This window comes from Vulpes lagopus, chromosome 4, assembly GCF_018345385.1.
Source record: "Vulpes lagopus strain Blue_001 chromosome 4, ASM1834538v1, whole genome shotgun sequence".
NCBI classification, from domain to species: Eukaryota; Metazoa; Chordata; class Mammalia; order Carnivora; family Canidae; genus Vulpes; species Vulpes lagopus.
In genome coordinates, this window is record NC_054827.1 from 85,969,058 (window position 1) to 85,990,001 (window position 20,944).

General features: G+C 39.3%; 1 protein-coding gene and 1 long non-coding RNA gene across 2 annotated transcripts in view; one reads left to right on the forward strand and one right to left on the reverse strand.

Annotated features, from left to right (window-relative positions):
• LOC121489900 overlaps positions 1–20,944 on the forward strand; it is a 45,517-nt gene that overhangs the window by 22,122 nt on the left and 2,451 nt on the right. The gene's annotated exons all lie outside the window — the stretch shown is intronic.
• Positions 15,087–20,944, reverse strand: part of CKMT2 (creatine kinase, mitochondrial 2) — a 31,439-nt gene continuing 25,581 nt past the window's right edge. Inside the window, exon 10 of the mRNA XM_041753345.1 lies at positions 15,087–15,343. Within this exon, the coding sequence (XP_041609279.1) occupies positions 15,224–15,343 (120 nt within the window). The 3' untranslated portion in view covers positions 15,087–15,223. The remainder of the gene's footprint in view (positions 15,344–20,944) is intronic.

The following is a 20,944-nucleotide window of genomic DNA, read 5'->3' on the forward strand; positions in this document are numbered from 1 at the left end:
CAAAGCTTCCTTTATCTGCATTCTGCTTCAGAATGAAGGGAGTATAGCAAATTAAAAAGATCCCATGACTAAGAACAATGTTCTTTCACATCATTGCTTCATGAATACTGATTGAACTGTAGGAAATAGGAACTACTTGCATGCTATGACTACTTTGGGAGATAGGACATTCAATTAGAATTTTAATAATTACAAGTCTCTTTCAATAGACTTTCACATCAAACACCTTTTATTTTCACTATAACATTGCCAGTATGCTTATTTCTTGTGGCAAAAGTCTAAATTGCCACAACTTCTGCAAACAGGATTATATCTATCAAATGTTTGGCAATGCTTGAGGAGAAAGAATATTATTGTATCCAATTTAGATGCTGTTACATGATCTGAAAAATGAGGAACAGTCAGGGAAGGATATTTAATGAATATGGAGATTTCAACAAGAATTGAGATGCCAGATTGAGTGTTTAGAAATTTCATTGTAGACCTGGTTATTAAATGCCTGTCTTTAGTTATGAATATCTTGTTCTTAAAAAGGAAAGTTACAGATGAATAATTCCTTATAATACAATAAAGGTCAAATAGTCTTATAAATTAGTAGTTTCAAATGTAGATAAGATAATTAAAGTCTGTGGCAAACTAATATTCAATGCAAATGTGATTTTGCTATTGATGAGTAGAACGAATGGCAAAGGTGATAAATGAATTAGGTAAAAATATTACAAAAAGGAAAGATATTAGCTATACTTCCTGTACTGGAGATACTCTGTTAATTCTTCCTGTTAATAATAATTATGCTGTTTGGGATGCTGGGTTTCAAAACCTTTTTTTTTTTTTTCTTGTGACTATGTTCCCATTCCTGTACTTTTCATCTTCCTGACTTTATTTTATAACTGCAAATCTGTAAGTCTTAATCCACGTCACTTATTTCACTGATTCCATAATCACCTCCCCTTTGGCAAACAACAGCTTGTTCTCTGTATTTATGAATCTGTTACTCATTTCTTTTTGTCATTCCACACACAAGTGAAATCAATTGGTACTACTTGCTTGCTCTCTAACTTATTTCACTTAGCAAAATACCATCTAGATCCACCCATGCTGTTGTAAAGGGTAAAAATCTCATTCTTTCTTATGGCTGAGTAATATTCTATATGACCTCGTCTTTTTTTTTTTTTTTTTTTTGTATTTTTTTTTATTGGAGTTCGATTTGCCAACATATAGTATAACACCCACTGCTCATCCCATCCAGTGCCCTCCTCAGTGCCCGTCACCCAGACACACCATACCCCCTTCCACCACCCCTTGTTTGCTTCCCAGAGTTAGGAGTATTTCATGTTCCATCATCCTCTCTGGTATTTCCCACGCATTTTCTCTCCTTTCCCCTATAATCCTTTTCACTATTTTCTTTATTCCCCTTATGAGTGAAACCATACAATGGTTGTCCCTCTCCGATTGACTTACTTCACTCAGCAGGATACCATCCAGTTCCATCCACGTCGAAGCAAATGGTGGGTATTTGTTGTTTCTGATGCCTGAGTAATATTCCATTGTATATAGATATACACAGAAGATATATTACACATCTTCTTTATCCATTCATCTTTCGATGGGCACCAAGGCTCCTTCCACAGTTTGGCTGTTGTGGACAGTGCTGCTATAAACATTGAGGTGTAGGTGTCCCGGTGTTTCACTGCATCTTTATCTTTAGGGTAAATCCCCAGCAGTGCAATTGCTGGGTCACAGGATAGTTCTATTTTTAACTCTTTGAGGAACCTCCACACAGTTTTCCAGAGTGGCTGCACCAGTTCACATTCTGACCAACAGTGCAAGAGGGTTCCCCTTTCTCCACATCCTCTCCAACATTTGTGGTTTCCTGTCTTGTTAATTTTCCCCATTCTCACTGGTGTGAGGTGGGATCTCATTGTGGTTTGGATTTGTATTTCAGATGGAAAGGGATGCAGAACATTTTCTCATGTGATTGTTGGCCATGTCTATGTCTTCTTTTGTGAAATTTCTGTTCATGTCTTTTGGCTACTGGTTTATCTATCTTATGAATTCTTTCAAAGAACCAACTCCTGGTTTTGTTGATCTGTTCTACAGTTCTTCTGGTCTCTATTTCATTGAGTTATGCTAGAATCTTTATTATCTCTCTCCTGCTTGGTGTAGGTTTTATTTGCTGTTCTTCTTCCACTTCCTTTAGGTGCGAGGTTAGCTTGTGTGTTTGAGTTTTTTCCAGTGTTTTTGAGAGAGGCTTCTATTGTGATGCATTTCCCCTCTTAGGATTGCTTTGGCTGTATCCCAAAGATTTTTTTTTAATAAATTAATTTTTATTGGTGTTCAATTTACCAACATACAGAATAACACCCAGTGCTCATCCCGTCAAGTGTCCCCCTCAGTGCCTGTCACCCATTCACCCCCACCCCCGCCCTCCTCCCCTTCCACCACCCCTAGTTCATTTCCCAGAGTTAGGAGTCTTTATGTTCTGTCTCCCTTCCTGATATTTCCCACACATTTCTTCTCCCTTCCCTTATATTCCCTTTCACTATTATTTATATTCCCCAACTGAATGAGGACATACACTGTTTGTCCTTCTCCGATTGACTTACTTCACTCAGCATAATACCCTCCAGTTCCATCCACGTTGAAGCAAATGGTGGGTATTTGTCGTTTCTAATGGCTGAGTAATATTCCATTGTATACATAAACCACATCTTCTTTATCCATTCATCTTTTGATGGACACCAAGGCTCCTTCCACAGTTTGGCTATTGTGGACATTGCTGCTAGAAACATCAGGGTGCAGGTGTCCCGGCGTTTCATTGCATCTGTATCTTTGGGGTAAATCCCAACAGTGCAATTGCTGGGTCGTAGGGCAGGTCTATTTTTAACTCTTTGAGGAACCTCCACACAGTTTTCCAGAGTGGCTGCACCAGTTCACATTCCCACCAACAGTGTAAGAGGGTTCCCTTTTCTCCGCATCCTCTCCAACATTTGTGGTTTCCTGCCTTGTTAATTTTCCCCATTTTCACTGGTGTGAGGTGGGATCTCATTGTGGTTTTGATTTGTATTTCCCTGATGGCAAGTGATGCGGAGCATTTTCTTATGTGCATGTTGGCCATGTCCATGTCTTCCTCTGTGAGATTTCTCTTCATGTCTTTTGCCCATTTCATGATTGGATTGTTTGTTTCTTTGGTGTTGAGTTTAATACGTTCTTTATAGATTTTGGAAACTAGCCCTTTATCTGATATGTCATTTGCAAATATCTTCTCCCATTCTGTAGGTTGTCTTTTAGTTTTGTTGACTGTATCCTTTGCTGTGCAAAAGCTTCTTATCTTGATGAAGTCCCAATAGTTCATTTTTGCTTTTGTTTCTTTTGCCTTTGTGGATGTATCTTGCAAGAAGCTACTGTGGCCGAGTTCAAAAGGGGTGTTGCCTGTGTTCTCCTCTAGGATTTTGATGGAATCTTGTCTCACATTTAGATCTCTCATCCACCTTGAGTTTATCTTTGTGTGTGGTGAAAGAGAGTGGTCTAGTTTCATTCTTCTGCATTGGATGTCCAATTTTCCCAACACCATTTGTTGAAGAGACTGTCTTTCTTCCGATGGATAGTCTTTCCTCCTTATCGAATATTAGTTGACCATAAAGGTCAGGGTCCACTTCTGGGTTCTCTATTCTGTTCCATTGATCTATGTGTCTGTTTTTGTGCCAGTGCCACACTGTCTTGATGACCACAGCTTTGTAGTACAACCTGAAATCTGGCATTGTTATGCCCCCAGCTATTGTTTTCTTTTATAAAATTCCCCTGGCTATTCGGGGTCTTTTCTGATTCCACACAAATCTTAAAATAATTTGTTCTAACTCTCTGAAGAAAGTCCCTGGTATTTTGATAGAGATTGCATTAAACGTGTAAATTGCCCTGGGTAACATTGACATTTTCACAATATTAATTCTGCCAATCCGTGAGCATGGAATATTTTTCCATCTCTTTGTGTCTTCCTCAATTTCTTTCAGAAGTGTTCTATAGTTTTTAGGGTATAGATCCTTTACCTCTTTGGTTAGGTTTATTCCTAGGTATCTTATGCTTTTGGGTACAATTGTAAATGGGATTGACTCCTTAATTTCTCTTTCTTCAGTCTCATTGTTAGTGTATAGAAATGCCATTGATTTCTGGGCATTGATTTTGTATCCTGCCACGCTACCAAATTGCTGTATGAGTTCTAGCAATCTTGGGGTGGAGGCTTTTGGGTTTTCTATGTAGAGTATCATGTCATCGGCGAAGAGGGTGAGTTTGACTTCTTCTTTGCCAATTTGAATGCCTTTAATGTCTTTTTGTTGTCTGATTGCTGAGGCGAGGACTTCCAGTACTATGTTGAATAGCAGTGGTGAGAGTGGACATCCCTGGCTTGTTCCTGATCTTAAGGGAAAGGCTCCCAGTGCTTCCCCATTGAGAATGATATTTGCTATGGGCTTTTCGTAGATGGCTTTTAAGATGTCGAGGAAAGTTCCCTCTATCCCAACACTCTGAAGTGTTTTGATCAGGAATGGATGCTGTATTTTGTCAAATGCTTTCTCTGCATCTAATGAGAGGATCATATGGTTCTTGGTTTTTCTCTTGCTGATATGATGAATCACATTGATTGTTTTACGAGTGTTGAACCAGCCTTGTGTCCGGGGATAAATCCTACTTGGTCATGGTGAATAATTTTCTTAATGTGTTGTTGGATCCTATTGGCTAGTATCTTGTTGAGAATTTTTACATCCATGTTCATCAAGGATATTAGTCTGTAATTCTCCTTTTTGGTGGGGTCTTTGTCTGGTTTCGGAATTAAGGTGATGCTGGCCTCATAGAACGAATTTGGAAGTACTCCATCTCTTTCTGTCTTTCCAAACAGCTTTAGTAGAATAGGTATGATTTCTTCTTTAAACGTTTGCTAGAATTCCCCTGGGAAGCCATCTGGCCCTGGACTCTTGTGTCTTGGGAGGTTTTTGATGACTGCTTCAATTTCCTCCCTGGTTATTGGCCTGTTCAGGTTTTCTATTTCTTCCTGCTCCAGTTTTGGTAGTTTGTGGCTTTCCAGGAATGCATCCATTTCTTCTAGATTGCCTAATTTATTGGTGTAGAGCTGTTCATAATATGTTTTTAAAATCGTTTGTATTTCCTTGGTGTTGGTAGTGATCTCTCCTTTCTCATTCATGATTTTATTAATTTGAGTCTTCTCTCTCTTCTTTAATAAGGTTGGCTAATGGTTTATCTATCTCATTAATTCTTTCAAAGAACCAACTCCTGGTTCTGTTGATCTGTTCCACAGTTCTTTTGGTCTCTATTTCATTGAGTTCTGCTCAAATTTTAATTAACTCTCTCCTTCTGCTGGGCGTGGGGTCCATTTGCTGTTTTTCTCTAGCTCCTTTATGTGTAAGGTGAGCTTTTGTATTTGAGATCTTTCCAGTTTTTGAATGGATGCTTGTATTGCGATGTGTTTCCCCCTCAGGACTGCTTTTGCTGCATCCCAAAGATTTTGAACGGTTATATTTTCATTCTCATTAGTTTCCATGAATCTTTTTAATTCTTCCTTAATTTTCTGGTTGACCCTTTCATCTTTTAGAAGGATGGTCCTTAACCTCCACATGTTTGAGGTCCTTCGAAACTTCATGTTGTGATTTAGTTCTAATTTCAAGGCATTATGGTCTGAGAATATACAGGGGACTATCCCGATCTTTTGGTATCGGTTCAGACCCGATTTGTGACCCAGTATGTGGTCTATTCTGGAGAAAGCTCCATGTGCACTTGAGAAGAATGTGTTGAGAAGAAGAATTCAGTTGAGTTTGGATGTAAAGTTCTGTAGATATCTGTGAAATCCATCTGGTCCAATGTATCATTTAAAGCTCTCGTTTCTTTGGAGATGTTGTGCTTAGAAGACCTATCGAGGGTAGAAAGAGCTAGATTGAAGTCACCAAGTATAAGTGTATTATTATCTAAGTATTTCTTCAGTTTGGTTATTAATTGGTTTAAATATTTGGCAGCTCCCACATTCGGGGCATATATATTGAGGATTGTTAAGTCCTCTTGTTGGATAGATTCTTTGAGTATGATATAGTGTCCCTCTTCATCTCTCACTATAGTCTTCGGGGTAAATTTTAGTTTATCTGATATAAGGATGGCTACCCCTGCTTTCTTTTGAGGACCATTTGAATGGTAAATGGTTCTCCAACTTTTTATTTTTAGGTTGTAGGTGTCCTTCTGTCTAAAATGAGTCTCTTGTAGACAGCAAATAGATGGGTCCTGCTTTTTTTTCCAGTCTGAAACCCTGCACCTTTTGATGGGGTCATTAAGCCCGTTCACGTTCAGAGTTACTATTGACAGATATGAGTTTAGTGTCATCATGATATCTATTCAGTCCTTGTTTTTGTGGATTGTTCCACTGAACTTCTTCTTAAAGGGGAATTTTAAGAGTCCCCCTTAAAATTTCTTGCAGAGCTGGTTTGGAGGTCACATATTCTTTCAGTTCCTGACTGTCTTGGAAGCTCTTTTATCTCTCCTTCCATTTTGAATGAGAGCCTTGCTGGATAAAGTATTCTTGGTTGCATGTTCTTCTCATTTAGGACCCTGAATATATCCTGCCCGCCCTTTCTGGCCTGCCAGGTCTCTGTGGAGAGGTCTGCTGTTACCCTAATACTCCTCCCCATAAAAGTCAGGGACTTTTTGTCTCTTGCTGCTTTAAGGATCTTCTCCTTATCTTTGGAATTTGCAAGCTTCACTATTAAATGTCGAGCTGTTGAACGGTTTTTATTGATTTTAGGGGGGGGATCTCTATTTCCTGGATCTGAATGCCTGTTTCCCTTCCCAGATTAGGAAAGTTTTCAGCTAGGATTTGTTCAAATACATATTCTGGCCCTCTGTCCCTTTCGGCGCCCTCGGGAACCCCAATTAAACGTAGGTTTTTCTTCCTCAGGCTGTCGTTTATTTCCCTTAATCTGTCTTCATGGTCTCTTAATTGTCTGTCTCTTTTTTCCTCAGTTTCCCTCTTTGCCATCAACTTGTCTTCTATGTCACTCACTCGTTCTTCCACCTCGTTAACCCTCGTCGTTAGGACTTCTAGTTTGGATTGCATCTCATTCAATTGATTTTTAATTTCTGCCTGATTGGATCTAAATTCTGCAGTCATGAAGTCTCTTGAGTCCTTTATGCTTTTTTTTAGAGCCACCAGTAGCTGTATAATAGTGCTTCTGAATTGGCTTTCTGACATTGAATTGTAATCCAGATTTTGTAACTCTGTGGGAGAGAGGACTGTTTCTGATTCTTTCTTTTGAGGTGAGGTTTTCCTTCTAGTCATTTTGCTCAGTGCAGAGTGGCCAAAAACAAGTTGTATTGGGAAAAGGAGAAAAAGAGAGGGAGAGGAAAGAAAAGAGAAAAAGAAAAAAGAGAAAGAAGAAAAAAAGGGAAAAAAGAGAAGAAAAAGAGAAAGAAAAAGAAAGGTGAAAAAAAAGGGGGAAGCAATCAGAAATCAGAAAGAAAAAAAAAACACAAAACAAAACAAAAATAAAACAAAAGACACGGGGGAGTATCTTCTGATTCTGTATACTTTAAGTCCCTTGACTTCCTCTGGAACTGGTCCGTCTAGCTGGTCTTCTGAGGGAGGTGCCTGTTGTGCTGATTTTCAGGTGTTAGCACTTGGGGGAGCTGCTCTGCCCCCTGCCTGGTGCAGGGCTCACTGGGGGTTGTTCACCCCATGAGGCCCCAGGAGGAACAGCCACAATGCCTAGGGAGCTCTGGAAACCTGGATTCAGCCCCCGCAGTAACTCCGGGGCTCTCCGTCTGCAGGGCCTGGAGGCTCCGGGGCGGGGCCGCTGATCTGCTCAGCTCGGGGCAGAAGCGTCCTTGCTGTCCTGGGCCCTCCCGGCCTCTGCCTGTCCCAGGGGGAGGCCGGATTCTGGGCTGTGTCCCGGCGCCCTGTGCTACGTGGCCTGCGCTGTTGGATTCGCGCTCCCGCCCCGCAGCCCCCTCCGCGGAGCCGCCGCGCGAGCCCCTCCGAGCTGCTCCGGGTCCCGCCGTGCGCGCTGTAGCCCTTAGGGAGCTCGGCGCACTCTCCTGCTGCAGGTGCCTGTTAGTGTCCCAGGGAGCCCGAGGGAATCCCCGCCCTCCTGGGTCCTGCTCTAACTCCCTGCGGGCGCCTTTCCACCCCGGAAGGTTGGTGCAGCTCCTGCTTCTCCGGGACGGGGCTCTCCTGTCCTGGGGACACTCGCCCTGGCCTTAGCCCGGCTCCTCGCGGGGGCCCCTCCCCCTTGGATGCCTTTTGTTTCTTTATTTCTTTTTCCTCATCTTCCTACCTTTTTTTTTTTTTTTTTTTTATGATAGTCACACACACAGAGAGAGAGAGAGAGAGAGGCAGAGACACAGGCAGAGGGAGAAGCAGGCTCCATGCACCGGGAGCCCGACGTGGGACCCGATCCCAGGTCTCCAGGATCGCGCCCTGGGCCAAAGGCAGGCGCCAAATCGCTCTGCCACCCAGGGATCCCCCCATCTTCCTACCTTGATAGAAGCGTGAACTCTTCTCACTGTAGCATTCCAGCTGGTCTCTCTTTAAATCTCAGGCCGAATTCGTAGATTTTCAGGATGATTTGAAGGTTATCTAGGTAATTTGTTGGGGACAGGTGATTTGGGGACCCTACTCTTCTACCATCTTGCCCCTCCTTCCTCCCAAAGATTTTGAATGGTTGTATCTTCATTTTCATTAGTTTCCCTGAATCTTCTTAATTCTTCTCTAATTTCCTGCTCAGCTCGGGGCAGGAGCGCCCCATTCATCTTTTAATAGGATGCTCTTTAACCTCCAGTGTTTGAGTTTCTTCTAAATTTCTTATGATTGAGTTCAAGTTTCAAAGCATTATGGTCTGAAAATATGCAGGGGACAATCCAATCTTTTGGTATCAGTTGAGACCTGATTTGTGACCCAGTATGTGGTCTGTTCTGGAGAAAGTTCCATGTGCACTTGAGAAGAATGTGTATTCAGTTGCATTCGAATGGAAAGTTCTGTATGTATCTGAAATCTATCTGGTCCAGTGTATCATTTAAAAGCCTTTGTTTTGGGCAGCCCGGGTGGCTCAGTGGTTTAGCACCACCTTCAGCCCAGGGCCTGATCCTGGAGGTCCAGGATGGAGTCCCACGTTGGGCTCCCTGCAAGGAGCCTGCTTCTCCCTCTGCCTGGGTCTCTGCCTCTCTCTCTCTCTCTCTCTCTCTCTCTCTCTCTCTCATGTATAAATAAATAAAGTCTTTAAAAGAAATAAAGCCCTTGTTTCTTTGGTGATGTGCTTAGAATATCTGTCATTTGCAGAAAATGCCATGTTGAAGTCTCCTATTAGTGTATTATTATCTAAGTATGTCTTTACTTTGGTTATGAATTGATATACTTGGCAGCTCCCACATTAGAGGTATAAATATTCATGACTGTTAGGTCTCCTTGTTGGATAGACCCTTTAAGTATGATATAATGTCCCTCTTCATCACTTACTACAGTCTTTGGAATAAACTTTATCTGACATGAGGATTGCTACCCCTGCTTTCTTTTGAGGACCACTTGAATGGTAAATGGTTCTCCAACCTTTCATTTTCAGGCTACAGGTGTCCTTAGGTCTAAAATGAGTCTCTTGTAGACAGCAAATAAATGGGTCTTGCTTTTTTATCCAGTTTGAAAACCTGTGTCTTTTGATGGGATCATTTAGCCCATTCGCGTTCAGAGTAACTAGTGAAAGATATGAATTTAGTGTCATCGTAATAGCTATTCAGTCCCTGTTTTTGCAGATTATTTCTTTGGGATTCCTGTTTCTTTTGCAAGGTCCCCCTTAATATTTCTTTCTGAGCTGGTTTGGAGGTCACATATTCTTTCAGTTTCTGCCTATCTTGGAAGCTCTTTATCTCTCCTTCTATTCTGAATGAGAGCCTTGCTGGATAGAGTATTCTTGGCTGCATGTTCTTCTCATTTAGTGCCCTGAATATATCCTGCCAGCCCTTTCTTGCCTGCCAGGTCTCTGTGGAGAGGTCTGCTGTTAATCTAATATTTCCCCCCATATAAGTTAGGGATCTCTTGTCTCTTACTACTTTTAGGATCTTCTCTTTACCTTTGGAATTGGCAAGTTTCACTATTAAATGTCAAGGTGCTGAATGGTTTTTATTGATTTTGGGAGGGGAAAACCTCTATCTCCTGGATCTGAATGCCTGTTTCCCTCCCCAAATTAGGGAAGTTCTCAGCTATGATTTGTTCAAATATGCTTTCTGCCCTCTGGTCCTCTCAGCACTCTCTAGAACCCCAATTATATGTAGATTCTTCCTTCTGAGGTTATCATTTATTTACCTTAACCTTTCCTCATGGCTCTTAATTGTTTTCTCTTTTTTCTCAGCTTCCTTCCTTGCCATCAGCTTGCCGCTTGTCTTCTATGTCACTCATTCTTTCTTCTACCTCATTAACCCTCATCATTAGGACCTCCAGTTTGGATTGTATCTCATTTAATTGATTTTTTATTTCAGCCTGATTAGGTCTAAATTCTGCAGTCATGAAGTCCCTTGAATCCTTTAGATGACTTCTTAATCTGTTCAACCTATCACAGACACTTAGATAGTTGCCACATCATGTTTGTTGTAAATAATGCTGCAGTATTATCCACATGGGGTGCTTATACCGTTTCAAATTTGTGTCTTTGTTTTCTTTGTGTAAACAACTCATAGTGGATCACATGGTGATCCAGTAATTCCACCTTTAATATTTTGGGGAAGCTCCATAGTTTTTCATGGTGACTGCACCAATTTACATTGCCACCAACAGTATGCATGAGGGCTCCTTTTCCTCCACATCCTCGTTGACACTTGTCATTTCTTGTCTGTGTGATTCTGGCCGTTCTGACAAATGTGAGGTATGTCTCATTGTGATTATGGTTTGCATTTCCTTGACGTTAGTAATGTGGAGATTCTTTTCACGTGTCTGGTGGTTATTTGTAGGTCTTCTTGGGGGAAAATGTATATTTAGATGTTCTGCCCATCTTTTCATCTGATGATTTGTTGTTTCCATGTTGACTTCAGTGAGTGCTTTACATATTTTAGATATGAACCCCTTATTGGAAATATCACTTGTATTTTCTCCCATTCAGTAGGTTGCCTTTTCATTGTGTTGATAGTTTCCTTCGCTGTGCAGAAGCTTGTTATTTTGTTGAGGTCCCAGTTGTGTGGTACTGCTTTTGTTTTACTTGCCTGAGGAGACCTATCCATAAGTATGTTGTTGAGGTCAATGTCCAGTGGTTTACTGTCTAAGTTTTCTGTTAGGAGTTTTATGGCTCCATGCCTCACATTTAGCTCTTTAATCCATCTTGAGTTTATTCTTGTGTGTGGTATAGGAAAGTGGTCCAGTTTCATTCTTATGCATTTAGCCATCCAGTTTCCTCAGCACCATTTGCTGAAAAGACCATCTTTCCCCCATTGTATACTCTTGCCCCCTTTGCTGTAGATTAACTGACCAGAGGATCATGGGGGGATGACCACATTTTCCGAGCTCTCTGTCCTGTTCCCTGGATTTAAAGGTCTCTTTTGGTGCTGGTACCATACTGCTTTGATTACTATAGTCTTGCAGTACATCTTGAAACCTGAGATTGTGATACCTCCAACTTTGTTGTTCTCTCTCAAGAGTGCCTTGGCTGTTTGGGTTTTTTTTTTCGATTTCATGGAAATTTATTTATTCTAGTTTGGCAGAAAATGCTAGTGTTGTTTTGATAGGGGTCGTTCTGAATCTGTAGATTGCTTTGAGCAGTATGAACATTCCAGCAATATTCATTCTTCCAGTCCATGAGCATGGTATATTTTCCATTTGTGTCATCAAATTTCTTTCATCAATGTCGTCTTGTTCTCTGAGGATAGGTCTTTCACCTCCTTGGTCCAATTGATTCCTAGGTGTTATTTTCTTTTTGGCGCGATGTAAGTGGAATTGTTTGCTTAGTCTCTACTTTGTTATTGGTGTGTAGAAACACAACAGATTTCTGCGTATTAATTTTGTATTCTGCAACTTTAATGATTTCATGTATTCTGATACTTTCTTCCTGGTTTCTAATGGAGTTTTTTTTTTTTATTTTTTTATGGAGACCTTTGGGTTTTGTATGTATATTATCATGTCATCTACAATAGTGATAGTTGTACTTCCTCCTTACCACTTTGGATGCTTTTTCTTTCCTTCTCTGTCTGATTGCTGTAGCTATGATGTCCACTACTATGGTGAATAAAACTGGTGAGGGTAGACATGCTTGTCATCCTCCTGATCTAAGAGGAAAAATTTTTTCATCCATTGAGTATGTGTTTAGCTGTGATTTGTTCATATATGGCCTTTATTATGTTGAGGACTGTTTTCCCTGAATCCCCTTTGATGAGAATTTGTATCATGGATAGATATTGTATTTTGTTAGATGCTTTCTCTGCATCTACTGAGATGATAGGGTTTTTATCCTCCCTCTTTTTTTTTTTTTAATTTCTTTTTTAATTTTTTATTTATTTATGATAGTCACAGAGAGAGAGAGAGAGAGAGAGAGGCAGAGACACAGGCGGAGGGAGAAGCAGGCTCCATGCACCGGGAGCCCGACGTGGGATTCGATCCCGGGTCTCCAGGATCGCGCCCTGGGCCAAAGGCAGGCGCCAAACCGCTGCGCCACCCAGGGATCCCTATCCTCCCTCTTATTAATGTGATGTATCCCATTGCTTGATTTGTGAGTATTGAACCACCCTTGTGTCTCAGGAATAAATCCCACTGAACCATGATGAATGATCCTTTTCATGTACTGTTGAATTGATTGTGCTCATGTTTGGCTGGGGAGTTTTGCATGTGTTCATCAAAGATACTGGCCTGTGGTTTTTTTCTTCTCTGTGCCTTTGGTCTTGGTATCAGGCTAATGCTGGTGTGGTAGAATTAATTTCAAACTTTTCCTTCGTCTTCTGTTTCTGGGAATAGCTTGAGAAGAATAGATATTGACTCTTTTTAAATGTTGTCATGTAGGTTTAGATCACAAAGCTTGCTTCCTTTTTATGTCAGTATCCATATATTTTTATGCCAGTACTTGCTTTCCAACTGTTCTTTCAAAAAAACAAAAAACAAAAAAGCCCACCAAAATAATGTTGGCATATGCCCCTGCTGATCTCCTCAGCTCCTATATGCTTATGTTTCTTTAGCTGTAGGCATTTGCCTTCATTTACCTCTTATAAGGCCTTTCAGAAGAGGAACTGTCAGGTCTGTTGGTTTGCCATAAAGCATGGTTTTAAGGGATATTCAGAGATCAGTTATTGTAATATTACTGTAATGGTTCCTATCTTTTTATGACTTTTTCCAAAAACTCCCTATATAGTAGGGAGTACATGCCTTGAGTACATGCCTTTACAATGTATTGAGCACTTTGAAATGCATTTTGCAATTATCAATGTTCTGCTCCCAACAGCCCTATGAGGTAGTCATTATTGTGATCATTATATACAAAGGAAACAGAGGAACATAGAGGTTGAGTAAATCATTTAATGTCCTATGGTGGGAGAGTTGGGACTTGTGCAATTCCAATGTGCATATGGAGTCAACTACCATACCATACCACCAGTGTTAGCTCCCCCTCATCTGTCTGTCCCTAGAATGCCAGTCACTGCATGAAGTTCTTTCTGATCTCTCCTTTGTCTATAGGCCTTGACTGATAGAACAGCCTCCACTCCATCCCATTCAGGATATTTAACATGATATTTTCAGTTATATTGACTCCAGTTTCCTTGTCTGAATTTTTACCACACATCAATTTACCATTCAGAAATTAATGTGATACCTATCAGCACTAGCCTGAGTACATTCTCTTTTCATTTTTTCTCAGTGTAGCAGGATGGAAGGCAAATGTGTACATTTAGAACAGCAATTAATTTTTACCCTAGCACCTATAGTGTTCACCTGCAGAATGCAGAACTTGATCTCATTCCTGTCACTGAAGCTAACACTTTTTTTTAATGTTGTGGCACAATTTCACAACTTCCTACAGAGTTCTCCCTAACTCTTCTGTCATGCCCCTTCACGTTCCAGATATCACATGATGGATGTAAAAGTATATCAGAATTTGATATAAGTATATGCATGCTGAGGGAATAATTTAGCTTTTGAATTATACTAACACATATTCAATATTCGACCTCAAATTGTAGACTTCTCTTGAGAGAGTAAATATACAAACCCATGGGGATCCCTGGGTGGCTCAGCGGTTTGGTGCCTGCCTTCGGCCCAGGGCATGATCCTGGAGTCCGGGATCGAGTCTCGCATTTGGCTTCCTGCATGGAGCCTGCTTCTCCCTCTGCCTGTGTCTCTGCCTCTCTCCCCTTCTCTGTCTCTCATGAATAAAAAATTTTATATATATATATATGTAACACACAATTTCAGACCATATTTGACAGTATTACTTTAACTCATAATCTTTGCAGCATCCAGTTCAGGAAGCCAAGCCACAGGCTAAGCCGTCTAACTTAACAGCTGAGAGATTTGACGTGGTCTGTAACTGCCATTTTCCCTAATTTTTTTTTACCCTTCTTCCAACTCAGGACCAACCAAAGAAAGCTAAATATGCTTCTCAAACCAGTTCCATTAGATACCTTATTTCGAGTTGTTCTGCTTTGTTTCTCCATGCCTACAACCCCATCAGGTTATACCTGAAACTCCCATTTGTCACCAGAATGGTTTTATATGGTTGTATTTGAGTTTCTGATAAATTTAAGTGATGGTGGCTGACTCTCCCTTTCTGTATCCATCCCTGAATAAGTAGCCTCTGTGTGTCCTCATTTGTGTAGTTGTATTTATTTCCACATCCTCAAGAGAGATGCTCTAGTTACCAGAAATATGATTGGAAAATGAAGGACTAATATACCAGTGTTGCCCATAAAGTTTTGTTAGTCTTAATATTATAATATCTAGATGACTGGAAGGTTTTTAGATTTGTGTGTAAGTGGTCCTAAAAATGTTTTATCTTGCTTTAACATATTTTTGCCTGCTACTTGTAATTTGATTTATTTGCATTCTTAATACGATTTTTAAAAATCAGGGAAACTAAGGATATTAAGGAGAGTTTTATTTTAAAGATAGGATATACAATTTTACATTTTTCCAAGTCTATAAAAACTCTCAGAGTAAAAATTCTTGATGTCTGTCATACCAGCAGACAGATTATTTGTAGTTTGAAAAAGAAAAAGTTCACTTCCTGCTAAACTGAGGCAGAGGTGGTGGGACCTTAATATCTTGACCTCTCTCCAACTTCTTTTCACAATCCACGAGGTAGTTGACTCCATCGATGACTATCTGAACAAGCTCAACCTTTGATAGTGAAAAAGATGAATGATTAATTTGCATAGAAGACATATGCAAAAAAAAAAGACATATGCAAGGCATTAATAAGAACAATACTAGGAGAAATAAGAAATTACCATGTTAGGTGGACTTAACAGTTTCTTCTTTCTCAGTATTTCCCTAAAGTATAGAGGGGAGGGTTGCTCTCCCAGTCTTTTGAGTTACTTTTTGTGAGACCCTTTTAAATCTATCAAAACCATTAGTGTGCATGTCAGACACTACCCCCCCGCCCCGATCAGTCTCTCCTTTAAGTTTATCTAAAAGTAAAATTACAGGACTGCCTGGGGGGCTCAGAGTGGTTGAGCATCTGACTGCTTTGGGTCATGATCCCAGAGTCCTGGTATCGAGTCCTGCATCAGGCTCCCTGCTAGGTTGGGAGTCTGCTTGTCTCTCTCCTTTTGCCCCTCCCCCTGCTTGCACACCCCCTCTCTCTAATAAGTAAATCTTCAGGGGAAAAAAAAGGTAAAATTACAGTGACACCTTTGTTTTGTTCTTTGACCTGGGTCTCTTATGACCTTCCATTAAGCTATCTGTGCACTATAGCTTAGATAGTATCTGAACTAAAGATCTTGTCATTTACACAGTGACTAGCTTTTTGAAAAATTGTTTTAAATCCAATATTTGATGATTAAATCATGTTTTCATTGTACCAGGCAAATTTGCTACTTAAAGGAAACCTTGTAAATTATATTAGGATAAACCTTTAAAAAATCCTATTAAAAAAAAAGTTAGAACTTTGATTTACAAATAACTGGTTTTTCTTAAATTAGAGCACATCTACCTATGAATTTTTTTCTTGGGATTCTCTTCCTAAAGAAGAGCAAACTAAGATACTAAGCAATTAATAATTCAAGAATGAACAGCAAGGATGAAAAGGGATTGTTTTGTGCTGTATATACCTTAGGAATAATTGAGTCTAGTACCCTCCTCACTTCTTTTCAGGCATAAGGAAACAGGCCCTGAGAGAAGGTTAGGTCAGAAAGCTAGTCATCAGTAATCAAACAAACACAAGTTTTTGTTTATCCAATTTGACCTCTCCTGGTGTTCATGAGGACATGGTGAGATGGTTCTCTCATTCACTACCAAAGGGACTCTATCTTGATATAAATCTTTTTTGGTCCCCTCATCTTTAATTTCTCAGAAATTCTCTTCCTAAAAATATATCCTAACTAAATAGAGTTGTGATTAGAGTTATGTATAGAGATGGTTACAGAATTACGTATAGATCAACAAATTAGATGTTAAGTAGATAATTTTTAATGACAGCATAGTAAAGATATACCCTATTACGTTTTTGAAGTAATTTAATATTGTAAGAAAAAGCTCATGATAGAATACGTTGGAAAAAACCGTTACGATATCAAATATATGACTGTTCTATCTTTAAAAAAAGAGGTATTCCAATAATTGTAAAAATGGAAGGCATGCCTTCTGCTTGGAGAGCCCCAGGGCAGCCCCAGCACCAAGTGCCGTGGGACCCGCAGCCCATGCCAGCCACAGCTGCAGCCATCCAGTTACCAGGTACACACAGTCTACACATGGGACAACCATACATGAGACCATTCTTTCAGCTTTAGGAGAAGTAGTTGTTCTGCCCAATTCATAGAAATAAAGACAAAGTCAACAAAATTAGGACACATAGAAATATGCTCCAAACAAAGGAATTAGATAAAACCTCAAAAATAACTGAACTAAGTGAATCAGAGATAACCAATCTACCTGATAAGGAATTCAAAGTAATGGTCATAAAGATGCTCACCAGACTGGAGAGGAGGAGAGTAGATGATCTCAGAACCCCAAACAGAAAATTTGAAAAGAACCAATCATATACTAGAGGGAGTCAACAGTAGATTAGAGGATACAGAAGAATGAATAAGCCATATGGAAAACAGCAGTAGTACCCCAGCTACATAGGAAAAAGAAACTAGGTTAAGGGATCATTTGGACAACATCAACCAAAGAAGTATTTGCATTATATAGTGGTCCCAGAAGGAAGAGAAAAAAATTGAACAATTATACCAAGAGCTGCTTCTTTTAAAACATTTAAAAATTGATAAATCTTTAGCTAGAATCATTAAAAAAGGATCCAAATCAAATCAGAAATTACAAAGACTGCTATTAAAACTTACATGCCAACAAATTGGGCAACCTTGAAGAGATGGAGAAATTCCTAGAAACATAATCTTCTAGAACTGAACCATAAAGAAACAGAAAATCTAAACAGACCAATAACTAGTAACAAAATTGAACAAGTAATCAAATCTCAAAGAAAAGGCCAGAACCAGATGATGGATTTTGTAGGCAAGCTCTACCAAATATTGAGAAAAGAGTTAAGATTTATTCTGCTCAAACTATTCCAAAGAACAGAAAAGGAAGAAAACCTTCAAATACCTTCTATGAGACCAACATTACCCTGACACCAAAACCAGACCAAGACACAAGAAAACTACACGCCAAGATCACTAATGGAAATAGATGCAAAAATCCTCAACAAAACAGTAGCAAACTAATTCAACAGTACATTAAAAGGATCACTCACCATGATCAAGGGAGATTTATTCCAGGGATACACGATTGGATAAATATCCATAAATCAGTGTTCTACAACTGATCCAATCCTCAACTATCCAATGAGGATAAAAGCCATATAATCATCTCAATAGATGCGGAGAAAGCAATCTAATAAGGGCAACATCATTCAAGAGACAAACTCTTATCAAAGTGGGTTCAGGGAGGACAGGCCTCAACATAATAAAGGCAAACGTACTGGTGAAAAACAACTTTTCCTCTAAGATCAGAAGACAACAAGCATGCCTACTCTCAACACTGTTATTCAACATAGTACTGGATGCCCTTGCCCCAGAAACCAGAAGAGGTCAAAATAAAAGCATCCAAATTGGTAAGGAAGAAGTAAAACTGTCACTACTTGCAGATGACCTTTTACTATACATAGGAAACACCAAAAACTCAATCATGAAACTAGCAGAATAACTGAATTCAGTAAAGTTGAAGGCTACAATATTAATATACAGAAACTGTTGTATCTTTACACAATAAATGAAGTAGCATAAAGAGATATTAAGCAAACAATTCCACTTCCATCATACCAAAAAGAAAATAACACCTAGGAATCAATTGGACCAAGGAGGTGAAAGACCTATCCTCTGAGAACTAGAAGACATTGATGAAAGAAATTTGATGACACAAACAAATGGAAAATATACCATGCTCATGGACTGGAAGAATGAATATTGCTGGAATGTTCATACTGCTCAAAGCAATCTACAGATTCAGAACGATCCCTATCAAAAACACTAGCGTTTTCTGCCAAACTAGAATAAATAAATTTCCATGAAATCAAAAAAAAAAAAAACTCAAACAGCCAAGGCACACCCTTGAGAGAGAACAACAAAGCTGGAGGTATCACAATCCCAGATTTCAAGACGTACTGCAAGACTATAGTAATCAAAGCAGTATGGTACCAGCACCAAAAGAGACCTTTAAATCCAGGGAATAGGACAGAGAGCTCGGAAAAGACCCCATGATCCTCTGGTCAGTTAATCTACAGCAAAGGGGGCAAGAGTATACAATGGGGGAAAGATGGTCTTTTCAGCAAATGGTGTTGAGGAAACTGGATGGCTAAATGCATAAGAATGAAACTGGACCACTTTCATAAACTCAAGATGGATTAAAGAGCTAAATGGAGCCATAAAACTCCTAAAAGAAAACCTAGGCAGTAAACCATTGGACATTGGCCTCAACAACATACTTATGGATAGGTCTCCTCAGGCAAGTAAAACAAAAGCAGCAACACATCAATGGGACTATGCCAAAATAATGGAACACCACATCATCTAATTTAAAAATGGGCAAAACTCCTGAATAGACATTTTCTTCAACAAGACATACAAATAGCCACCAGACACATGAAGAGGCTCCACACCACTATCAGCAAGGGAATGCAAACCAAAACCACAAGATAGCACTGTGGACCGTCAGAATGGCTAGTATCACAAAGACAAGAAATGACAAATGTTGGTAAGGATTCAGTGGAAAAGGAGCCCTCATGTGCCTTTGATGGCAGTGTAAACTAGTGTGGCCACCGTGGAAAACAGTATGGAGATTCCTCATAAAATTAAAAATAGAGATACCATACAATTCAGTAACTTCATTACTGGTATTTACCCAAGGAAAACAAAGACAAATATGAATAATTATGTCCACTCCTAAGTGTCTATTGATAGATGAACAGATAAAGATATGACATATGTGTACCTATATATATATATATATATATATATATACACACACAATGTAATATTATTCAGCCATAAGAAGATTGAGGTCTTACCATTTGTGACAACATAGATGGACCTAGAGAGCATTATAAGTGCAATAAATCAGATAGAAAAAGACAAATACCATATGATTTCACTTATATGTGTAATCTACAAAACGAAACAAAAACAAACCAGACCATAAATACAGAACACAGAAAACAAACTAGTGGCTGCCAGATGCAAAGATGGGTGAAGGCAGTGGAGGTAGAGGCTTCCAGTGTGGAATGAATAAGTGACAGGGATGAAAGAGAATATGATCCATGTTATTGCTATAGCACTTCATGGTGACAGATGGTATCTACATTTGTGGTGAGGTTAGCATAGCACATGGAGTGTTAAATCAGCCTCATCCAGAGCAAAGGTTAATACGTTAAAAAGATCACTGTCTTCCTGAATAACAAAGAGCTGTGAACTCATGACTAAATTTGTTCATGTGAATAAAACTATACAAAACATAAATTTTACATAATAAACCTATTTTAAAAATGAAAGGCAATACAGAATAATGTTCACAATGGTTTTCTTAGGGTTAAGTTAAATAAGTATTAGTTTTAATACTTTTTGGCATATTTCTAGCTTTTATAATGGTAACCTAACTTACTTTTAGGACTTAAAAAAATTTTTTTAAGTGATCGTCTTTCCAATAAAAATCTAGTTACTATTAGAAGCAGACAGGCGTAGGCTCCAGATCTTCTTTATTCACTACACCACATATTATTCAATAAATTTCAGAAGTTGTATTTATAGCTACTTCTCTCTCAAGTACTTTACCAGAGGTGGAAGCACACAAGCTGATTTGCCTTGAGTGTTTCCTCCTTCCCTTTTCTCAGTTTACTGGGAGAGATACACCAATAGGCAGTGAAATATTTGAAAGCTAGCAAAGAAGAAGAAAGAGCATCAATAATGCAAAGATTTAATAACCAGCCACTGAGTTATGAAGATTTTTATGTTAGGAGAGGCTTTTAAATTAATAATGAACCTAATACATTCAGTGGGACCATATCCAGATAAATTGGCATGACTATACTGGGATCAGCACTTACTTAGGATTCAGTGGCATATTCCTTAAGTGCTCTGTCTTATGTATCACTCCAGGCCTACCTCTAGTTTATGAATGCTGTTCATCCTATGTTCTCACAGAATCCTAAACATTATTTCAGGAGCACAATATTTTATATCCCTAGTACATATGTTATATGTCATCTTTAGCCCCCAAAAATAAAATTTT